General features: G+C 32.5%; 2 protein-coding genes across 3 annotated transcripts in view; one reads left to right on the top strand and one right to left on the bottom strand.

Annotated features, from left to right (window-relative positions):
* Positions 1-8,813, bottom strand: part of LOC100247318 (DExH-box ATP-dependent RNA helicase DExH7, chloroplastic) — a 126,124-nt gene extending 117,311 nt beyond the window's left edge. The window contains exons 1-5 of one of the 2 annotated variants that reach the window (XM_010659699.3): positions 8,495-8,813; positions 5,033-5,138; positions 4,700-4,893; positions 829-882; positions 1-151 (exon numbers count right to left, since the gene is read on the bottom strand). In XM_010659699.3, coding sequence (XP_010658001.1) covers positions 1-151; positions 829-882; positions 4,700-4,893; positions 5,033-5,138; positions 8,495-8,782 — 793 coding nt within the window. In that variant the 5' untranslated portion in view covers positions 8,783-8,813. The remainder of the gene's footprint in view (positions 152-828; positions 883-4,699; positions 4,894-5,032; positions 5,139-8,494) is intronic. The other variant, XM_002263853.4, reaches the window with a different exon arrangement.
* Positions 8,814-12,617: 3,804 nt separating this feature from the next.
* LOC104881046 (WEB family protein At1g75720) lies at positions 12,618-13,784 on the top strand. Its single transcript, XM_010659700.3, has one exon. The coding sequence runs from the start codon at positions 12,662-12,664 to the stop codon at positions 13,289-13,291; it is 630 nt and encodes a 209-aa protein (XP_010658002.1). The 5' UTR covers positions 12,618-12,661; the 3' UTR covers positions 13,292-13,784.
* The last annotated feature ends 9,595 nt before the right edge of the window (positions 13,785-23,379 follow it).

Raw genomic sequence — 23,379 nt, 5'->3', positions numbered from 1 at the left:
CTAGAGCAGACAACTCCTGCTTGAGTTTGCGGATAATATGGCCCGCCTGTTCCTGGCCTTTCTTGTCCCCTTTCTCTTTAGCACTTAAAGCTTCCAACCGTGCAGCATGGTACTCTTTGGCAATTGTTTCATAAGACCTTGGTTCAGCAACCTATTAACATAGAGAGCAAAAGGGCTTGGTCAGAATCATATGGACCATGCTGGCTTGCACATTATTTCTATCACTTTAGTAATGAAACCAAAGAAAATCTTGGCGGAAATCATCCAAACAAAAAGAAATTGTCCGCACAAGAGGAATGCTCATTTGAACACAAGCTACTCCAGAAAAAAAAAATGGAGAGGATAAAGATGCATCCCAAGTATAATAAAAAGCAGGCATGTCTTTTCATTATATGGGACTTTGAAGGCATGTGTTCCAGGAGAAATCAACTGGAGCCTCCTACAATATCAAATATGTGATAACCAACCAAATGTTTTTGAATAATAGCAAAAGCACAAGATTCATCACCCAAATAGCATAAGAATTATTATAAATCTATAATCAATCACATCAGCTCCCCAAATTGAAAAAGTTAAACAACCCATGGCTTCACAAATTACCATGCTTTTCTGCCTACATTGCTACTTTATTACAGAGAGCAAGAGAACCATGAAGGTTTTGTAACTGAAAGGTCTAAAGTCACCACATTGAATAACATTTCCCTTTTTCTTTCATAGGAAACATCAAAATGGTAATTCACCAGCTGGGAACATCAGTTCACATTTTTCTGCTACAGTAAGAACTCCTAGAATTTTCCTTTAACATGCTGATAAAGGATTTAAAAGTACCTTCTTGGTGGAATAGTCATCAACTGCATCATCTTCCCAAGTTTTAGATTCATCCTGAAAATGATATAGAACTATGATTAAATCTTTCATGGAACCAACCATTTTCCATAATAGTTTACAAGAAAAAACATTTGAAGAAACATGGTCAAGCAAGCGTCAATAGCACATTTGACAAGTAAAATGCACAAGATTAAGATCTTCTGGAAAATGCTAATCAAACCAAAAAATTATCAAGTTAATCCAAGAAAGAGTTATAAAAAGCAAGTGAATGAACGAGAAAATGCATAAATTTCATGATATAATGGTACTAAAACATTCAAGAAGGCAATGTTTGTTTCTTGGGCATACAAACTCTAGCTAGATATATAGCACCAATACTTAAAACCAATGTTTCCAGAACCGGACCCGTCATTAAACCGGAAATAATCGGTTCACAATTCACTAGTCGAACTGCGGTTGAACCGGTGACATCATAAATATATAATTTATAAATTATTAAAATTAAAAATAATTATAAAAATAAAAATAATAATTTATAATTAGAAATTTAAATTAAAATCATAATTTTGAAATTTTGAAATTTATTTTTAAATCAAAAACTTATTTTAAAATCAGAAATTTATTTAAAATTGTAATGTTTTCATTAATTTAAATTCAAATCATAAGTTTTAAAAATCATAAAGCAAAAAAATAATAAATATAAAAGAAAATAAATAATAATGAGATAAGGTAAAAAAAAAAAATTTTTAAAATATCCAAAAAGGAAGGATTGCCTAGGGGTTGGGTGGGGGGCTTTCCGGCGGGGGAGCGACGTCTAACTAACCAGTGGCCAGCGACAACAGTTCAATGTCGGCGACAGTGGGAGGTAGCAGCTAAGGCAACTACGCAGGAGGGGTTGCTAGGGGAAAAAAAAAATATTGGTTGAATCGGATGGTTCGGAGGGAACCGTCTGGTTCGCCAGTCGGACCATTGATTCAATCAGTCCAATTTCAGTTCAACCACTTTCCAACCCAATTCATCGGACCGGACCAGAACCATGATCAGTTGGCGATCGAACCAATCAGACCAGCCGGTCTGGTCTGGTTTTAAAACCATGCTTAAAACAATGTTAACCTTTGAAGATACATAACAAAGGTGGTAATTATTGATATGAATATCTTAACACTTTTTTATTACATTTGTACTTAATGGAAAATTTCACTATCAAGACATAAAAGCACAAACGGAAAGACAACAATAGGAAGGAAATAAGAAAAACTCATAATAAGGCGAAGACTGTCACATTGCTAAATTTTGACCTTAAGTTCCTTCTCTATAGGAAAAAGATCTGGAACTCTCCCTAATTAGTTACCACCTCAAGAGGGATCAATAAAGTTGTCGAAATAAGGCAATTGGAGGCGAGGCAAATGATGTTTCCCAAAAGGTGGTTGCAAAGGGATCAGGAGGTGATAATGATTGTGGGAGTTCAACTAGTAGTCAACGGGGTTGTTTGAGCATGGTGTGTTCTAAGGATATTCAAGGTCGTGGTGTGTTTTGAGGATATTCAAGGACGTGGTGTGTTTTAAGGATATTCAAGGGGAGGATGCTTCCGGAAGAGAGGAGTTGGGCCTTGAAAATCTGAATGGAGCATGTTTTCCCTTTGGTAGTCGTAGTGAAGATGCCTGGTGGTGTAGAGGCCTAGTGGAGAATGAAGCAACTCCTTTATTAGAAAATGGGTTGGGTGGTTTAGGGTGGGTTTGTTTAGGCCAAGAGGCCTTGTACAAGGAAGGCTTTTTAAAGAGACCACAACACTCAAAACCTAGCATCTTGAACACAAAGATGAATCAAGAATGAATTTCTAATTCTCATAACTTCAATATACATAGGATCTACAATCATATTTATAGATACAATGGTCTAAATCCATTTAAGGGAATAACCTATTTACAAGAAATAATCAAAATTCAAATCCAAAGAATAAAATATTCTAAACAATAAAATATTCTAAAATATTCTCAATATGGATAATCCTTCATAATTTTCAGCAATGAATCTCCTAATTTTCAGCAATGAATCTGAACCAATCTTTCCACGCTCCCCCTCAAGTTGGCAGGAAAATGTCTTTCATACCCAACTTGTAAGTTATGTTATTCAAGTGCCCCTTATGTAGGCCCTTAGTAAAAACATCTGTCAATTACTCAACTGTTGAAGTATAAGGCATGCAAATTAGTTAACCATCTAACTTCTCTTTGATGAAGTGTCGGTCAACTTCTACGTGTTTGGTTCTATCATATTCAATCAGATCATATGCTATATTAATTGTTGCTTTATTGTCACAAACCAAGGTGGTGTTTCCCACCACAATTGAATGGAATAACACCCCGACCCCACCACAATCTGAGTAGTGCTAGGTAAATCCCTTCCAGCCAGCTTCACCAAGATCCTAGCCCATTGCAGCTCAGTCAAAAAAGTTGTGTCTTCATCTATTGTAATAAAGCCTCCACACCCATCACCAATTTTTTTAAACACCTCCCGACTCCACAGATGGAGTGGGAGACCCAACACCCTCACCCAAGCCTCTTTAGCGTAGGAATCCTTGCAGAAGCACCCCACCTCTGGGTTCCATCTATCTAAGAAAAGGAAGTTCTCCTTAATTCTCCTTTTGCCTCTAGCTAGGACTCATTCAACCTCACTTGGCAACTCAAATTCAAACAGCTAGAGTCCTTTGCCTAGCACAACAATGCTCATTCTCCCCTCTAAAAGCCAATGTTGATGCGTTCATCTCCTTACAAAATCCAGCTCAGGGAAAGGAGTTGAATAATTACCCCACCAAACGCCGTTTCATCTGTTCCAACCTTCCTCGCATTTCACTTTCCCCCAACTCTAACTAGACTGAATCACCTATTCTTCCCGGTTTCGACTTTACAGCATCCACGTAGGTCCTTGTCTCCACCCCTGTCTCCCTCAAAGAAATCTTTGGAACCCCCTTCTCCCTCAATGAAACCTTTGGAACTCTAGTTTCCTTTAAGCCTCCAGCAGGGACCACTCCAAGGCCTCTCAACTTCTCCGCCAAAGTATTCCATCCACTGGACAGCCCCTTCCCTTCTGGAAAAATGATGCTGAATTTTTTTGTCTCGAGATCTCGGACAGAGCACAAAATAAACCTTCCTGCCTCGTTTGAATGGCGCTCCAGCCTATACTTCCTACCCCCCTCCTCCCAGTCAAGAACCCATCTTCTATTATCAATCTCTCTACAACAGGCCTCAACACCGTCCAATAAGCATCATAAACTTGCCTCCCCAAATCTAGTCCAGGAGGAAACACCTTTGCATCTCTCCCAAATACACCCTTTCAACTTCCCTCCCACATCCTCAACCAAAAGCTCAAACAACTTGGACTCCATAACAAACCAACTTTTTCCACCCCTGGCAACTTCCCTCATCCTCATTTGAATAGGACTTTTTCCTCCCAAAGCTTCACTCTAGCATTAAGTACACCCTTAACTTTGTGCTTGCAATCAACCAAGTAAAGAAGGGTTTTTCACCATTTTTCTCCCTAAAATTTTAGAAAACAAACTGATAATTAGACTGCAAATATGGAGGTTAATAGAAAGCATGCTACAGCTATTTAATATTGTTCTTCACAAATGGGAACTAGGCAAAAGGAGTTTCTAGAAATTCTTCTAGAAAAAATGTCATCTGTTCAATTAATTTCTAGAAAATTTATCTCTTTCACACAACACACACACACAAAATAAAAATAAAATAAAATAAAATAATGATAATGAAAAATTAAAAAAAAAAAAAAAAATCTTATGAAAGAGAGAATCCTCAAGAAATAGTTTTGTCACACAAGGATTGCAGAAGATGTATATCCCAAAACACATGAGTACCTCTTCCTGTTGTGCAACATATTGCCTGATCCAATCTGCTTGAGATTGTTGGCGCGAATCTACACTATCATCATCCCTTCGCCCCTTGATTCTAATGGAAATTCCAGACACTTCATCATCCTCAATGTTACCTGAAGAATACACAGATGGAGTCCAATCTTCCCGTGCAGTTGATATGATTCCAATAGAACCTCCTGCAGCATTGCAATTAGTCCTCAGAGTCCGTAAGTCAATATATCAAGGATCACATGAACCCAGACTTACTTCCTATGCATTTTCATAAAAGAAATTTTACTGTATAATACCAATAATTCAGAGTGAGTTTCAGAATACCTTCATTTGCATGAAGGGAAGTCCCACTTGAAAACTTCAACGGAAGTTCATTGCTTGACAAATTGAAGCATAACCAATCAAGAGCAGACTCAAATGTAGCACCCTCCTACTTAATGCAACCAAAGACAACAAATTAATTTGAAAAAAATAAGAAACAAAATGAAATGTACCAATCTTAGTATGAGCAAGCCAACAAAATCAGAAACAACCCAAAAGAATTCCAATATAAAAAAATAAACAAAGCCAATAAAAGAGAACTATCATATAAGACAAGAAATAAATTGTAGGGACAAGATTGGAAAAAAAAAACTGATTTAGAAAACAGAATTTTACAATTTGGTGCAAAAAAATCGAAATAAAACAACAGTAATGTCATCAAAGGCAGAAACAGGCTTGAATACAACCTAACTATTCAATCAAATGAAATGATACACATTAGAAATAATAAAAACTAATAAGAACCAAAATAGAGCATTGCTATTACCTGCACAAATAGATTTGAAGCAATCAGAACAAATTGAACCAAAATCAGTAAAAACAGGAAACTTGGTTTAGAGAAACACTCAAAGACATAAAAGGCAAATATGACGAAAGATGAGAAATGGAAAGCTTTAAGCCTTATCTTACCCATTGTTTCCATCCCTGCAATTACAAAATAATCAACTTTCAACTCAGCTTTGTCTTTTACAGTTAGAGGCTTATAGTAGCTTTCTTGTCATTTCCCACATTTTCCTAATAACCAACTGAACATATAAATATTCAGCACCTGATGATTATATCTAAAAATAATTAGAAATAATACAAATTCATTGTACTGAAATGACAAATACAAATTGCATAGCATAAGATGGAAAAACATTGTACAATTGAAGAAAACACACTTCACAAGCAAGGAAGTAAAAAGTGGCCAAAAGTCTGCAACTTGATTAGCTAAGTGCAGAAAACAACCTCCTTTCTTCCAAAAATAAATAATAAAAAAAATAGAAAAGGTACTCTCAAACTTTGGTGAGGTGATCCATTAAACTTCCACAAATCTCTCCTCTATTGCACACCCAAGAAATAACAATTATTGAATCTCTCTCCACAGTTAATCTAGAAAAGCCCAAGTCTTTAGCTTGCCACAAACCCTCCAACAGCACTAATAAGCCTCAATGTCTAACCCTGCGCCAATAGGTTTAGAGTAAGTCTCAAACACTACGCCACAATCAACTGCAATCTTCTCACCTAATCTCTTAGAGTAGCCAAGATGGTTCCAATCTAGTAGAAGAAAGCTCAAAGGAGTGCCCATAAAGGCAATAATGGAGGTCCAAAGAGAAGAGAGGAAGTAAACTAAATCCCAAAAGTCTAATCAACCACCCTTTGTCTTCAAAAATCTTAGCATCTCTCTCCTTCCTAATAAACCAGATCAAGGATAGGTTAACCACATTCAAATGAACCCCTATCTCTAGGATGACTGCCAAAGCCCTAAAAGAGATTATCAACACATGTAGAAGGAACCAAATCAATCCCAGCAACCTCAAATAACCTATTCTAAAGAATCAATACTGATCGGCAATGCAAAAGAAAATGATCAACCGATTCACTAGTATCCAAGCACATAGCATACCAATCCAATACTTGACCTTAGATCAACTTAAGAGAAGAGGATGAGTGTTAGTAACCATTGTTGTTTATGCATGAATTCAGAAGAATCAGCTAATCATTTGCTAATCCATTGTGAAAGACAAGGGGTCTTTGGCATTAGTTATTTTCTCTCTTTGGCTATTCTTGGGTCCTCCCATTCTCGGTGAAAGATTTGCTAAAAGGGTTTGGCATGGGAGTTTTGTTAGCAAAAATAGAAAAAAAGATTTGGAGGACTCCCTTTGCTTGTTTTGGATTCTTTGGCAAGAGAGGAATCAAAGATACTTTGATGGAATTCAATGCTCAGATCAAGCTTTAAAGGACTCTCTTATTTGTACCCTTTTCCACTGGATTTGCCTACATATTCAAGAGGGTCCTAGTTCCTGGGTAGATTTTATTGACTGGTTGTGTGTTAGTTAGTGGGAGTGTGTCTCCTATGCTCTTTTGGTGTGTTTCTGTTTTGTTGGCTCCCTTTGTACTCCCGTATACTTGGGGTGTGCCCCCCTCTTTTTCTTTGGTGTCTTTAATATATTCTCGGTTGCCTATCAAAAAAAATACTTGATCATTAACTAATAGAATCTTATGTAAAAGAAGACAAGCAACCTATTTGCAGCTCTCCAAGAACATAACATACAATATCTGTCGACTAACTAACAAAAATTTTAACATTAGGCGTTATGTTTGCTAGTTGAGAAAAAGAAAAGAAACAAGAAATTAAAAAAAAAATGGCATTGTGAATCTTTATAGGTTCTATTACCGCTGCTTGTGAACTTCCCCTTCAGACATAATGAAAAAATAGTGGCCTGTTTGGTAGCTAAATGAAGATGGTTTTTTCAGAAACCTTATGATATTTGAAAATAAAAGGGATGAACATGTTTGTATTGAATGGTGCTTGGACCTTTGAAATCATGAAAAATATTTCAAAATAAGAAGTTGCCTCGTAATATCTTTTAAAACTTTCCATTTCATCTTCACTTCTATTTTCAGCAACAGAAAGTAGTTCCCATTACTACTAAGCTGGCACTTAGATTTTTTTTTTTCTTTCTTTTTACTTTATTCATTCTCTTGGCAACCAAATAGTAGTTTCCAAGACCAAACTATTGAAAGTAAAAGGAAAAGTTGAAGCCTTTTTTATGCATTGTTCTCATCCATGAAAGCACAAACTAATAAACTAGATTTACTCATTTACTAGTAAGGCTTATTCTAGTTTTCTTCTCTTTCCTACATTGTCAGTAACCAGATCATGCATATAATAAATATGCAACACCTGATAACTAGCTGAAAAATTTGTAAACATTATTCCCCTCAGTTTACTTGATGACTAAATATAGAAATGAACTTTCCAATAAAAGCATATAATTTTGAATCGTTGTATTTTGCATTATTATAAACCTAATGCAGCTCATTGATCCACTCCTCACTGAAACAAAATGAGACATAAGATTCAGCGATTTCCCTTTTATCCTTTTCCTTTTCCTTCATTTTCTCATGAACCAGGCAGGGAGAGATCGTTGAGCCTAATACAACTGATATCCTCCGTTGAAGCAGCTTTTCTTTTCTCAGAAACCAACAGCAAAATAGAATGTAAAAAGAAAATAAAACATAACATCCGTGCTAACATTCTTTCATTTTTTTTTCCTTCATTTTCTGGGGAACCAAAGATGTTCATAAATGGCCTTGAGAACAATCCGAAAGCAAATTGAGCATAATACAACTATTAGCCACAGTTCAGGCAAGTCTTTCGCTTATCATAACCCGAAACAAATCACAAACACAATGTCCGTATCAGTTTTATTACATTTTCCATCATTGTCTCGGGAGCCAAACAGGCCACAAATTTACCTTGAGAGCAGAGAGAGCAAGCTCGATGTGATCATTGGAGAAACCTTCGCAAGAGAGCTTCTCGTATACAGAGCGAAGCTTCTTCGCCTTCTGCGCCTTGGAGAGAGTGTCGTCAGCCGGAGCCGGAGAAGAGGCCGGTCCGGAACGGCCGGAGTTGAGGAGGAGGCGGCGGAGGCGGTTCTCGTTCTCAGCGGAAATCTGGAGCTTCGGACCGGCGGATGTCTGGGATTTCGATTTCGATTTCGATGATGAAGGCTTGTTCTGCTGCTGCTTCTTCTTGGGAGCCATGGGAGAGAATGAATCAGAACATGGTGGTTTTGTATTTGGAGGACCCGCGAACCGGTTTGGCGAGATCGACCGGGCGGTTCAGTGAAGAAAATGGGATTTGTTTTTTACCATCTTGACCCTTTTTTTCCCATACTTATGAAAGAAAATTTTACGGCACCTATTCGCTTAGGGATGGCAATTTTCTAGGCTAATCGGGTAACCCGCCCCGCCCCTATTGATACGGGTGTAAAATATAATAAACAGGTATAGGTCAATTATGAGAATATTTTAAAAACCTGAATCGGGTTTGGGACGAGTATGGATTTTGTTCCAACCCGCCCTACCCCGTCCTGTTCTGAATATACATTTACAAAATTACCCTTCAACTATTACTAAAATGTCAAAAAACTCCTCATATATATATATATACTTCATTCTTTCCCATTTGCCCTAATTCTGACGGTCGTTCTGGTTCTTCTTCTTCCTCTGATACAATGGTCTTTCATTCTTCCCATTTGCCCTAATTCCAACAGTCGTTTCTTCTTCCTCGAATGCATTGCTTGAAACCCTATCTCCAGGATCAATACTACTTTTTCTTCCTCCCTCACACCAACTAAAATACTCTTAAATCAATTCCATCTTGTTCTTGGTTTAGCCTCAGAGCCCAAAACTCCTCTTTCGTGACATCAAACTAGTCACAGACTTTGATCCCCTTGTCCTAAATATGTGCAACACAATCATCTAGAGCATCACCTTGAAGTCTTTGTCCGATAGCACAACACAAAAGGAACGCGAAAGCCTTTGAAGTAATGGATTTGATGAAGTCTTGGTTCAATGGCTTAAAGAGGGATTCACATCCATGGTTGATATTGACCCATTTTCTCGTTTGGTTCAGTTTTCATTCTGTTCTCTTGTAAATGGTTCAAATGGTTTTTTTTTTTTTTTGCATTAATTTTGAATCATTTAAGCTAACTATGGGCTTAAAATTATTGATTGTTGTAGTGTTAATTTCAACTTTGATATTATTTTTTCATATTTGGTATATTATCATAATCAGTGAAAGGAGAGTGCATTTGGGGAGATTTGCTCATTGCCAGTTAGGGTTAGGGCTCAATGGACATTCGAGACGAGGCAGGGATGGGGTTATTAATTCTTTTGTTAACAAAGATGGGAACCAATCAACCTACCCCGACACGGGTTTGTGTCGGGGATGGGAAATAATTATATAATTGGGTGCGGGAATGAGATGGGAATGACCCGTCCCAAACCCGCCCCGTTGCCATTCCTATATTCACTATCATGCCCAACTTATAGTTTAAGGTAAGGCTGCAACTTGGATGGGCTAACCCAACCTAACTCAAACCCAACCCACTGTTTGGGTGGGTTTAAGCACCCTTTTATGTCAATTAGGTTGGACTTGGGTTCATTTTTCTTAACTTGAGTTGGGTTTGGTCCAATGCCTTGAGTAAATATATATATATCACTAAAAAAAAAAAATACTCCTTTACTTTTTGTCTTCTATTCTTCAACAAAGAAGAAAAAGTCTTAAACTCTTAAAATTGAAAATACCCACAACATAAGTCCTAGCTCCCGATTGTATCACGTTCAATGCTATCACTGTCATTCAACGTTGCCACCACTTTTAAAAGCTTCCATTGCCTCCTTAAAATAAGTTTTTTTTCCATGTATTTTATTGTAGGTATGAAATCCAATAAGTTTTAATCTCTATCTCAAGTTTTCTTAAAGAGAAAGGCGATTTTAGAGTCTTTCTTGTTGTTTATCCTTTAGACTTCTAGTGTTAAGCATGAATTAAATATGATTTGAATATGTTAAGCAATTCATCCCTCCTTTCTAAAAGCATGAAAAGTGGAATGGAATAGGATTCATTTTTGGGCTATCCATAACAGTAAGAAGTTATAGGCATAGGCAAACAAAGAAAACTCCCTCATTCCATTCCTAATAAGAGTGACAATTATGTTATTTTGTGGGGCTTTTTTTTTTCCTAATCAACGTAGGAGAAGTTTGGACAGCAAAATATATTTCAATGGGAAAGGTATGAACTCGATCCAACTTGACCATCATTTAATCAACTCGAGCATGGCCCAAATTCAACCCAAATAATAATTTGACCATAGGTTGAGCTCGGATTGAAAGTTGGGTTGAGCCATACTTCGAGTTGATGCATTTCACGTTCAAGTTGGGTTTGGGTTAACTCTCAACCCAACCCAACTTGTTGAGTTGCAGTCTTAGTCTGAGCTATTTGAATGTATAATAAAATTTGAATTCCCATTGGTGTACCAAAATGTAAACCACTGAAAAACAAACATCAATCACAATCACAATGTATTGCATAGTATAATTTAGTCTCATTGTTTTGTACAACATTTGCATTTTATTCTTTTATGCTTTGATATCATTTATCTATACCTTAGTCTCACAAATTTGTATCATCATCCAATCACTTAAATTTCATCTTATACTTTTAAAGTTCAATATTATAACTTCAATAGGTATAAAATAAGTACTCTATCATTTTCTTAAGATCTGATTCATTAAATGATAGTATAAGGTACAAATAAACGAACTTTTTTAGTCCCAACCTTATGTATTAGCTCATAAATTTTAGCTTTTGACCTATCAGTGGCAATTGAATGTTTGAAAGAAGTCATTCTAGCAACAAATTCATTCACATGGCTCACACTTTTCTATATAATTCAATAATAAGTGTCATTTTGATGCCCATTACTTTTTGGGTTAGTTTTATTGATACCCACTAAGATTTAGCATATATGTATTAAATCATCATTGGATTCAAACTTTTCAATTGATATCCATATACATATATTTCATGTATAAAATTAATTCTTGACAAAATAAAATTTATTTTCTAGAGAATCGTTAAACACACACATAATTTTTTTTTACCCAAAATCTTTCTAAAAAATAATTTTTATAAATAAAAGAAATTTATAAAAGTGATAATACAAAATTTGAAATCAATGATAGTTAAGTATATTTAGAACAAACCTTGGATTGTTTAAGTGAAACTAAATCTTACTTTTTTACTATTTTCACTTCTTTTTTTTTTATCATCACTACCTTTTTTATCATCAACTTATATATGAGTTGAGTATATTTATAATGCATTAAATAAATATGATTATTATTATTATTTTTTTGTCATCTAATTTGACTCGACAGAAATATCATCTTTTATCTTTCTTAACCAGGTAAAAAACGTCATTATTTCCTATATTTCTTGTGGTGATCACATTTCTTCATTCACTTGGAGGGTGTTTGTTTTTTTAAAAAAACTTTTTGGTAAAAGTAATTTGCTTTTAGATTTAAATTGTTTATTTTTCTAATTTTTCATGATTTATTATAAATTTTTATCTAAACAAAAAAAAATCTTGACTTTTTTTAAATAATAAAAATAATATATATATATATTTTTACCTTTTAATACTTAATAAAAAAAATATTACAAAAACAAATAACTTAATACTTAACCATTCTTTAGTTTTTATTTCTAAAGTAAAACAAACAAATAATGTCTAGTCTTTTTTTTTTTTTTTTTGGTTGTGTGTTTATATATAATGTAACTTGGAGCTCAAATTAATCAACCCATGAGCATCAATGGATAATGAGAGCATTAATTTTTTTTCATGGCATGACAAAATTAACCAAATTTTGTGTGTGCCTATATGGAGACATACATTACATATGCCTACCCATTAGGTAACAGGTCTCTCTTGAAAATTTGTCTTAGCCTTCAATCAACAGTCTCCAACCTATGCAACCCTTTAAAGTAAAAGCAAAGAAAACTCAAACCAACCCTTCATCAAATATTTTATACTCCATGAGCTCACACACCATCTTTCTCATTTTCCCACCGCCTCCATGGAAACCCCACAACTTTCCCACGCCCCAAACACAAACCACCACTCATCCGTCGATACCTCCCGCCCTTTCCGCTCTGTAAAAGAGGCGGTCGCCATCTTCGGCGAGCGTCTCCTCGCCGGAGAGCTGCACTCCCCAAAGCCCTTCTATCACAAGCACGAATCCCCTCCAAGAACTCCACAAGCCATCATCAGATACGACGACAGAGAATTAAAAGATAACGAAAATGGAGAAAAGCATGGGCTTGTGAGCACTGTGAAGAAGCTTGAGGCTGAGCTGGAGGAGACAAAGGTGGAGCTGAGGCTACTAAAGGAGAGAGAGTCCGAGACGGAGGTGGCCTTGGCGTCGCTGAACGCGGAGCTCCATAAGAACATGTCGAGGATGGCGCAGGCGGAAGCGGCGGCCGCTGCAAAGGCGGTGGCGCTGAGGAGGAGGGAGGGGCCATCTCCAACATTGGCTCAGATACTGAGCCTAAGTGAGAGGCCAGGTAGAAGAAATCAAAAGGAGAGGCAAAAGAAGATGAAGAAGAAGCCTATCATTCCTCTAGTGAGTGACTTGTTTTCTTGGAAAAAAGGGCCATCAACTACACTTCACAATCCTCTATATCCAGCCTCCCAACTATACCTTTGAATAAATTGAAGGCATGCATGAAGTAACTATCAATATGTATGTTTAGGATTTTTTTTTTTTTTTCCTTTTTAAAATTTTTATCATCATTTTTATTACTTGTTAATTGATGGGTGACGATGATTCAAGAAAAACTTTTATAAAATTATTTTTTTTATAATTAATTTTTCATCATCATCATCTCCATGTATAACAAGTCGATAAAAAAGATGATAAAAATAGGATTGCTCGTATTTTAACATTATGTATGATATTTTTATTTTTTATTTTTTTATGATTGAATTTCTCATTATGTGATTGTAAAGAAGATGAAAAAAAAAATGAAGGTTGATATCACATGATGAGAAATGGTTGTGCGTGTGTGGATGGTTTTTTTTTTTTTTTTTTGAGACATAAAAATACATGTAACTTTTGTGTACAAGTTTTACCTTGTCAACTTATTTGTAATTGTAATTGTTTGATGTACTTTTTTATGTATGATGAAGTTTTTCAAAAATGTTTAAGAGATTCTATGTTGTTTTTTATGGAATATTTAAAAATTAATATAATTCTAAAAATTAGTGTGAAAAAATAGGTGAAGCTTTTGATCAAAAGGCTTTATTTATTTATTTATTTATTTATATATTTGTTTCCTTACTTCAACAAATTACAAAAGAAAAAAAAAGGAAAAAAAACTTAAATTTATTACCAAAAATCACATATTAAATTATTAAAAATATTTTTTTGAAAGAAATTTAGGAAAAGTGGGTTATGGCTCATTAATTTGAAAAAATATAGAAAAAAACTTCAAATTTTATAAATTAGTTTTATTTTCAATCATTAATTTTAAAATATATGCATTTATTCATAAATTAGATAATTATTTCCCCAAATGACTATTTTTCCTATCATCTCAATGGTACCAATCAACAGGTAGGCCTTTTAATGCTTAATTATAATAATCGATTTCCCTTTTATGTATGATTTTCTTTCTTGAGTATGAGACTTGATTTGGGTTTTTTTTTTTCTCCAAGAACAAACATTCTTAAGAATATTGAACAACAATAAACAAAAAAAAAAAAAAAAATTAAAAATTAAAATAAAATACTTAAAAAATAGAAACACAACCAAAAAAATTTTAAATTAAAAAAAATAAAATATTGTCACTTATTATATTTTCAACTAGCATATTTTATGAATGATGTGAAAATTAATATTGTTAGGAATTTGAGGTTAATCCAACCTATGGTAATCACCCTAAAGGAAGGGGGGGGGGGGGTGAATAGGATGATGGTCTCTTTTCGCAAATTTAAACAAGTGAATGTAAGAGACAATTATATGCAAGTATATAATAATCAATATATAGACAATTGCATATAAATTAAAGAGTAAGGAAGAGAGAATACAAACACAAGAGTTTATAGTGGTTCGGCGCAACCCGGCCTACATCCACTCTCCTTTAGCTTCAATCCCGAGCTTGAGGTTCCACTAATCCAAGGCTTCCAAACCAAGCCTTCAAGCAATACAATTGGATTATGATTCCAATTCATCATCTTGAACTTTTGGCTCTAAGCACCCTTTACACTTCTCAAAAGATACCTCACTTTTGAACAACTCTCAAGTGATACCCCACATTTGAGAAACTTCCTCTCAAAGATTTACAAATGAATGATCTGTCAAAAATCCTAGTGCAAAAACTTTAAGCTCAAATGATACAAGAAAAACTAGGATTGAATTGTGCACTAAAGATATGCAAGTTGTAGAACAATGGTGCACTCAAAAACACTCTTCCAAGGCTCAAATATAATCAAGAAAGGTTTGGGAAGGTTAAACTTATAAAACAATGAAGATTGGAGCCTTTTTATAAAAGAAAAAAACCAAACTAGCCGTTGGGGGTTCGACCAGTCGAGCTAGGGGTCAACCGGTTGACTAGCCATTAGCATTTAATGCTTGGCAAGTGACCGTTGGCCCTCAACTGGACCTCAACCGGTTGAGGTTCAATATTGACGGGGAAGAGAAGGTCATTGGGAGAGAGAGAAACTTTTTGGCCTCCCTCAACCGGTCCTCGACCGGACGAGCATAACCGGTCGACCGGTTGAACCAGTTGAGCCATTTTTTTTTTGCTCAACACCCAACCTTTTTCAACTTAAAACCTTTTAACACAAGTTTAAAAATCATTTAACACAAGGTTTTAGTTGAAAATATGAAATCATCAAATTCTTAAAATATTTAAAACAATATTACTCTTGGATGATTTTAGTGCATAAATAAAGAATGAAATGCATGAAAGTCCTAGTGCACCAACAACCTTACAAAGAGATCTTATGAAGCTTTGGTCTTGAAAAACTCTTCTCTTTAAGGTGGTCTTCTTCTTCATGATTTCTCCTTGGCTTGATTTGTCTTTGTGATTACCAATTTGGAAATCGTCTTGCCTAATCACACTTGAAATATGATCATTAGTTCTAAACCTTATTTTGTTATCATCAAAATCAAGAGTAACCAAACCTTGGTTTCACAAATATATATATATAATTCTTTAGTTTTTTATTTTAATTTAATTTTTTTTCTTTTTGTTGATGTCAACTAACAAATTTTTTATTCAATTTCATTAAAAAAAAATATAAGAAGATGAGGGGATTTATATCATTATTAAATAAAGGATTAGAATGAACTTTTTTTTTCGCTTGAGGATCCTAAAGAATTTTTCCACAATCATCTTCATCTCATATTATATAATAAAAATTTATAATATATTTATTTGTAATATCCTTTTATCAACTTAAAATTAATCCTTTGATAATTTTATTTAATATTATCAAGTAAAATGATCATTTCAAGAAATAATTATTTGAGTTATAAAAAGTTGTATATATTTTAAAATATTTTTAAATAGACGAAGAAAAAATTGATTTATAAAATTTAAAGTTCTTTTTTCTATATATTTTCAAATTAGTAAGTTAAAACTCACTTTTTCTAATAAATTTAACTTGTTTGGCATTGCTTTTAGTGGAAATGCTTTTACTTTATGAGAATTTGAAAAAGTGATTCTAGTCATGTTTTTTATAATATATGGCATAAGTACAAAAATGCCCTTTAATAATAATAAATTATTAAAATGGACATTTATTAAAAAAATTATAATAAACTAAAAACTTTTATTACAAAAAAATATATAAACATTTATACTGTTAAAAAAAACTAAAAAAACTTTATTTTTATGAAAGGGAAGTATAAAATGAAGAGAAGAGTGAGAAGGAAGCGAGAGTTGAAGATAAATGGAAGATAGTGGGAAATGGTATTTTAGGAATATATAAAATTTTTTGAAGTGTTTTTTTCTAAAGAAACACCTCACAAGTACTTTTCTAAAAAACACTTCAAATATTTTTTTAAATTTTCAAAATATTATCAAACACCCATTTTTTTACCTTAAAAACGGTTTTAAGTATTTTTATGGTTAAAAACACTATTAAAAAGTACTACCAAATAGGCTTTTAATATCTAATTTTGATATAATGAAACTATCTAGAGAGGTGAATAGATAATTTCTGAATTAATCCCAAATTAATATTTATCGGTTTTATTTTTTAATAATTTGTGTTTTGTTTCTGGAGATACTAAATCTAAATATACAATATTTCCTATTGAACTTATAGTATGTTGATTTAAAAATCTAGTTATTTTATAATTTTGAACTAATTGTTTTTTGTAATGTGTTACTTCCTTTACTGTTTTTTTTAATTTTTCTTCAATAAATTCTTTTACATTGTCTCGAGGGTTTATTGCTTCTATTATTTCCATGGTTTTATTGCTAGATTTTTTGGTTCAAAAGGATTTATTTTTCTTTCTATTTTAATTATTGGTTTTTCTCCTAAATTAAAGTTTTCAAATTGTTTTAAAAGGTTATTTAATTTTTGTTCCTCTGATATTACTATATTTCTTTGTTCTAAAAGTTTATCTACTTTTTGGTTAATTTTTTCTAAAGTTTCTTTTAAATTTTGTTGTTCTAATTTTATTTGTTCTATTTCTTTTCTAACAAATTTTTCTTCTCTAGCTAATTGTTCTTTAATATAATCTAGGTTATTTCTTAGCAAATTATGGTTTTTAAAGTCTTCCAGCTTCTTTTCTAATTCCTAAGACCGTGTTTAGTTTTTCTACAGATTTTATTTGTCTTTTCTGGATTTCTTTTAAAATATTTATATTATTTTGGTTTTCTTTCTGAATTTGTTCTTGTAATACTTCGTTTGTTATTTTTAATTGTGTTTCTACTAAAAATTTTAACTGCTTTACCTCTTGGGTTTGTAGATGAGGGTTCATTATCTCTAATATGTTTTAATTAGATGAGCTAGCATATAAATTATCAATATAATATTTTACAATTTCTCTTCTAATTATGGTTTCTGTAGCAAAAAGTTCATCAAAAGCTTCTTGTATAGCTACTTCGTATTCATTCAAATATTTAAGAGAAGTTAAGTTTTTAATATCTGTGGTTAAATCTTTTACAGTAGTTCTTAAATTATGTAATTTATCACAAGTTTCTCTAAATTCTTTACGTTGAGAATACAACCTATTATTAAGTTCTTTTACACGATCATAATCTATATTATATATATCAGGAGGATAAGGAATAAAAGACATTAATTCCTAATTCATGTTAAGTAAGCAGAGCAAATAAAGATTCAGAATAAATTAAGCAAAATTAATCAGACTTTATATGGGGTAAGGTAAAGTTCGGTACTCTGAAAATCAATTTGAATCTACAGTCTCCTTTCCTAATTAATATACTGCAATACACAGAGAGGAGCTCTGATACCAACTTTTCCCATCACCAGTTTCAACAACAGTTTGTTTGAAATCTCCGTTAACAATGAGAGTTTGATTAAAGTTTTTTATTGAATTAAAGTGTGAACACATTTATTACTAGTATTAAAATAGTGTAAAATTTTACAAAGACTTATTAAAATAACATAAAATTTTTAAACACCTAATAAAATAACATAAAAGGTTTCAGACATTTTGAAAAACTTAATATTTTAATATAAAGTTTTTGGAAAACTTAATATTTTAATATAAAAATATTTTCAAACACCTATTAAAATAATAAAAGGGTTTTGTGCTTATGAACGTATAAAATTTAAGTTTTTGAAATCGGATATCTCAAAAATTCAGGTAGTAAAATTCAAAATTTTTTAAAACATCACTTCGTGTCAAGGTAATACCCCCCTTCTGACCAGACATAGTCTCCCTAAAACGCCAATTTTCCGGCAAAAACGGGTTTGAGGTCAAGGGTTAAGACTAAAGACTCTAGTTTTTAAAACATGATTTTACACCCAAAATTTTCTAAATAACCCGATTTTTTTTTTTTTTTTTTTTATGTTGATGAGAACATTATATAAAAAGGATCCATGTATATTACAGATATTAACTAGTAAAGAAAACTTAAAAATAATTCAAATAATTTTCATTTCCCTACTTTACCTTTTTACCCCTTTTTACCCCCTAAGGGTAAGAAAAATACATAATAAATTTAAATGAAGGCAAAAATTTAACAGAAAATTCTTACTTTCTTATTGATTCCTGATGAATGTACAAGGCTGAAGATGATGGAGCTTCTTTTTTACAGATAACTTTGCACACTATTGCACACACTCTCTCGGGCACACTTCTTTTCTTTTTCTACCACTAATTTATAGGCAAAGCATTTACAGGTGACAGGTGAGAATACAGGTGAGAATTAATTTCAAGTGGTTGGATGGTAGGAAAAATATTTACGGTGTTCAGAGGTTTGGTAATAAATACAAAGACTTTTGAGACTTTGACTTTTGTTTATTCATCCGTTCTTCTCCTTTCTTGTCTCTTTCTCTTGTCCTTTTTCTTCTCTTTTTATTGCATGCATAATACGTGGCTTGTGGATGTCTTTACTGCTTCTGAACTTGCACTGTCATATTTAATTTTTGTAGTTGAAGACGCATTTACTGCTTCAATATCGTCATTGCTGACATCATCCTTCCATTGCATTTTGTAGATTATGATAACTTTCATCGTCCAGGTTGTCCCAAAATAATGCGTCATCGCTGAGGTAGGAAGATGGTTCCGGTATATCTACATTGAGTTCGGTTATAAAATCCTGTTCTTCAGAAGTAATAAAAGGGTTTGGAACAATGATGTGTTCTAAAGGTTTTATTCTCCATATAGACATGGTTTTTGTTTCGCCAATGAGATGAAATAATTTATTCCGGGTTGGTCTAAGATCATAGATTTGAAAAGCTCTAAAGCGAGTAAAAAATTCTGGAAATTCATTTGAACGGGTCATTTCCCATTTTGGTTCTTGTTGAGGGATGAGTGGTTCTTTATTATGTTTTATATATACATGATGATAGGCTGGTACTACTGATCCATCGGGTTGAAATAAAGGTGGAATGGTTTCAAAAGAAATATCTATATATTTTTCAGCTTTAAAAAGATAAGTTAAAATGTCTTTCAATTTTTCTGGGAAATTTTCAGGGATTTGAGATATATGGTTCATAAAAACATTTTTTAAAATTCCCTGATCCATAAGTTGCGGTATCAAATCAAAATTTTCTTTATTTACAACAGACATATTTACATAAGCTAAATATATAACAAAGAAAAATTCAGGGTCGTGATATGCCATATACCCTGTTTTTATCCCGACATTTTTAGTTCTAAAATGTTTATACAAAAGTTCTTGATTTTTAAACACTTTGTTATATTGGTTTTGTAGAAAAAAGGTTTTGACGAAAGAGTAGTTATCAACTCCAATTATGTTTTTAACAACAAGCCTTTCATATTGTTCAGTCAGAAGAGCTGATTTCTTAATTAAACTAATTACTTCAGGTTGACTGTTTGAACAGCTGGTTTGATTGGTTGACACTGTACTGGTTTTCAAATCTTCTATCAGTTTTTCTTGATTTTCTTGGATTTTTAGGTTTTGGAATTTTTGGGTTTCTAAAGCAATCAGTTGGTTTTGAAGGTTTTGTAAATGTTGGGCTAAAGCTGACACTGTTTTTCCATAAGCGTATTCTAAATTTTGGTTCGGAAAACTTTGTGGTTTTAAAGACCAAAAATTATCTACAATAACCTTATGTTCTTCAAAAAGGTTTTGAGAAAATAAAGAGTTAAACCTTAGGTTTGGATTCAACACTTCGTTTAGACATATGGTTCCATATTGAAAGGTTCTAGCTTTCGTAGGTTTTCTTTGAGCCATGTTCCTGTAATCATGAAATCAATCATTAGTATTATCGACATTATTAATTATTTGTCTACTTAACCAGTCTGCTAATATATTATCTTTTCCTTTAATATGTTCGAATTTAGGTTTGAAACCAATTAAAGAGTTTTGAAACTTTATCCATCTTTTGGTGGACAGTTTTGAAGAATTTTTGTTTTCAAAGAATTTTTTAATATTCTCACAATCGGTTCTTAAAGTAAATTGTTCTTGGTTCAAAAATAATTGAAATTTTTCTAAGACTAATATTATTGCTTCAATTTCTAAGTCTGTAGAGCTAAGGTTCTTTTGATAATCATTAAAAGTTCCACTACAATATCTACAAAGTTTTTCTTCTCCTATATTAGTTACAGCTAAAAGTATACCTCCCCATCCTGTTTGACTAGCATCAGTTTGGACTATTTTATATTCATTTTCTAAGGGTAAATGTAAGGTTGGGAGATGTTTCACAAGTTCTTTTATTTTCTGTATAAGTTTAATATCTTCTTGGTTAAAATATCTTTGCCCTGTGTTTTTTGTTTTACTGTAAAGGGGTCCAGCTAATCTACTAAGGTTTTTAATATATGGCCTAGCATAATTTAATAATCCTAAAAAACTTTGAAGGGTTTTTAAGTCTTCGAGTTTGTCTGGAAAATTATTTATTTTTTGCACTATATGTTCTTGTAATTTTATTTGTCCATCCTCTAATTCTAATCCTAAAAATTCTATTTGAGTCTTGAATAATTTCAATTTCTTTTTACTTACTATTAATCCATGACTAATTAATTTTTCAAAAATCACTTCTAAATGCTTTATGTGTTCTTGAAGAGTATATGAAAAGACAAGAATATCATCAATATATACAAGAACAAAAGAATATTTTCCAAAAATATTATCCATCATTCGTTGGAATATCTGAGGAGCATTTTTTAGTCCAAATGGCATTACATTCCATTCATATAATCCACAAGGACATGAAAACGCTGTCTATGGTTTACTATCCTCTTCTAATCTGATTTGCCAAAATCCACTTTTACAGTCTAACTGAGAAAAATATTTACATCCTTGAATAGAATTGATCAAAGAATCTTTGTTCGGAATTTTATAGGCATCATCATATGTATTATCATTCAATCTTTTATAATTAATAACCATCCTAGATTTTCCTCGTTTTTCTTCATTATGGTTCCTAATTAAAAAGGCTGAGGATCTATGGGGATTGAAACTTGGTTTTATGAGGTTATTCTGTAACAGTTCTTCTATTTGAATTTTGAATTCCTTTGTATCTATAAGATTGCATGCTATATCTGCAGTTTTTATTGTTAAATCTGGGTTTTTAATTGGTATTTTACAGGTTGTCTTATTTTTATTCCAATGTTTTTGTGGGTCTTCTCCTATAATTCCTATTTTTTCTGCTTCTAATATAAGGGTTTTTAATCTACTTGCATTTCTTAATTGTTGTTGGAAAAATAATAGATTTAACTTTATTTGCCATATTTACTTGTTCTATTGTTTGTATGGTTATATTTTCAGGATTCATTGGTTCTTTTACAGGACTTTTTGGTTCTTCTGTGTGTTCTTCTGTGTCCTTAGTTTTTGAACTACTATCTTCTTCTTCTTTTGAAAATTTTCCTTTGATTATTATTTGTAAATCTTTCCATATATTGTAAGGTTTTATTTTGCTTTCTAAAGGTTGTACAAGGTTTTCTAAATTTAAAGGGGTTTTCTTAGCTTGATTTTCCTCTTTTTCAATAATCATACAAATTTCTTCTTTTTCATTTTCACTATCTTCTACACTATATACACTTGAATTTTCACTTTCAAAGTCTAATTCACTGATAAGTTCTTCTTCTTCACTATCTAGCTGATACTCATTTATTAGGTTTATTTTTACTTGGGTTTTTCTATTTCGTTCATTTAATGGTTTTTTAAGTTCAGGACATTCGGGTCTTATATGGCCTTCCTGACCACACAAATAACATTTACACTGTCTTTTTCTTTCTGAGGTTCTTTTTCTTTTTATCCAAAACTTTCCAGGTTTTTTATACCTTGTATGATATGGTCGTTTTTTATAAAAGGTTTTTGACTTTCTTCTTAAAAATTTATTATATCTCTTAGGTTTTCTAAACTTATATTCTCTGCATCCTATATCTAGATTTTCTCATATATGTAATTTTCTACAAAGTTGTTGATTTATGTCTTGTTTCTTTATCTGACTTCTTTCTCCTATGCTTACACATTCTCTTTCTAACCAATTTTTTACAAATTCTATTCTAGCACCTATATAAGGAGAGTTTTTATACTCGGAGGTTGTAAATTCATTCCATAGACTAAGTCCTACGGGTCCTTGTATTTTTAATATATATTTATTTAAATATTCTGGGGTTCTGTCTACTCTAGCAAGGATTGCATATTTCCTAAATTTTTGTTCATATTCTCTTATATATGAAAGGTTACATAATTTCAATTGTTCTAACTTATGAAGGTATATTGCAGGTTCCTTTACATCTTCTTGTGTTGTTCCTAAAAAATAAAGTTTTATTAGATTTATAAATACAGATATACTAAAATTATTTCTGACTTCTTGAAAATAACTGCTATTTTCTTATTCCATGTTTCTAAAAAATTGTAGTACAGTTCCTCTAAGGGTGCTTTTACAAAATTCATAAATTTCTTGTTGATTTTCAAATGATACTACCACACCTACTGAATTTAAAGATTGCTCCCAATTTTCTATGGTTTTTCTAAGATCTTGCGCACTATCTATATCTAATATTGTTCCATATTCGTATATTGGTTGCAAAGAACTAGAAGGTTCTGTTTTAGTTTTCCATTTAGGTCCTTTTGGCTTGCTATACGGCTTATTATATTTTACTATTTCACTTTT

The sequence above is a fragment of the Vitis vinifera genome, chromosome 12, assembly GCF_030704535.1.
Source record: "Vitis vinifera cultivar Pinot Noir 40024 chromosome 12, ASM3070453v1".
NCBI lineage: Eukaryota > Viridiplantae > Streptophyta > Magnoliopsida > Vitales > Vitaceae > Vitis > Vitis vinifera.
The sequence above is the reverse complement of the archived record's forward strand: the minus strand, read 5'-3'. Positions and strand labels throughout refer to the sequence as shown.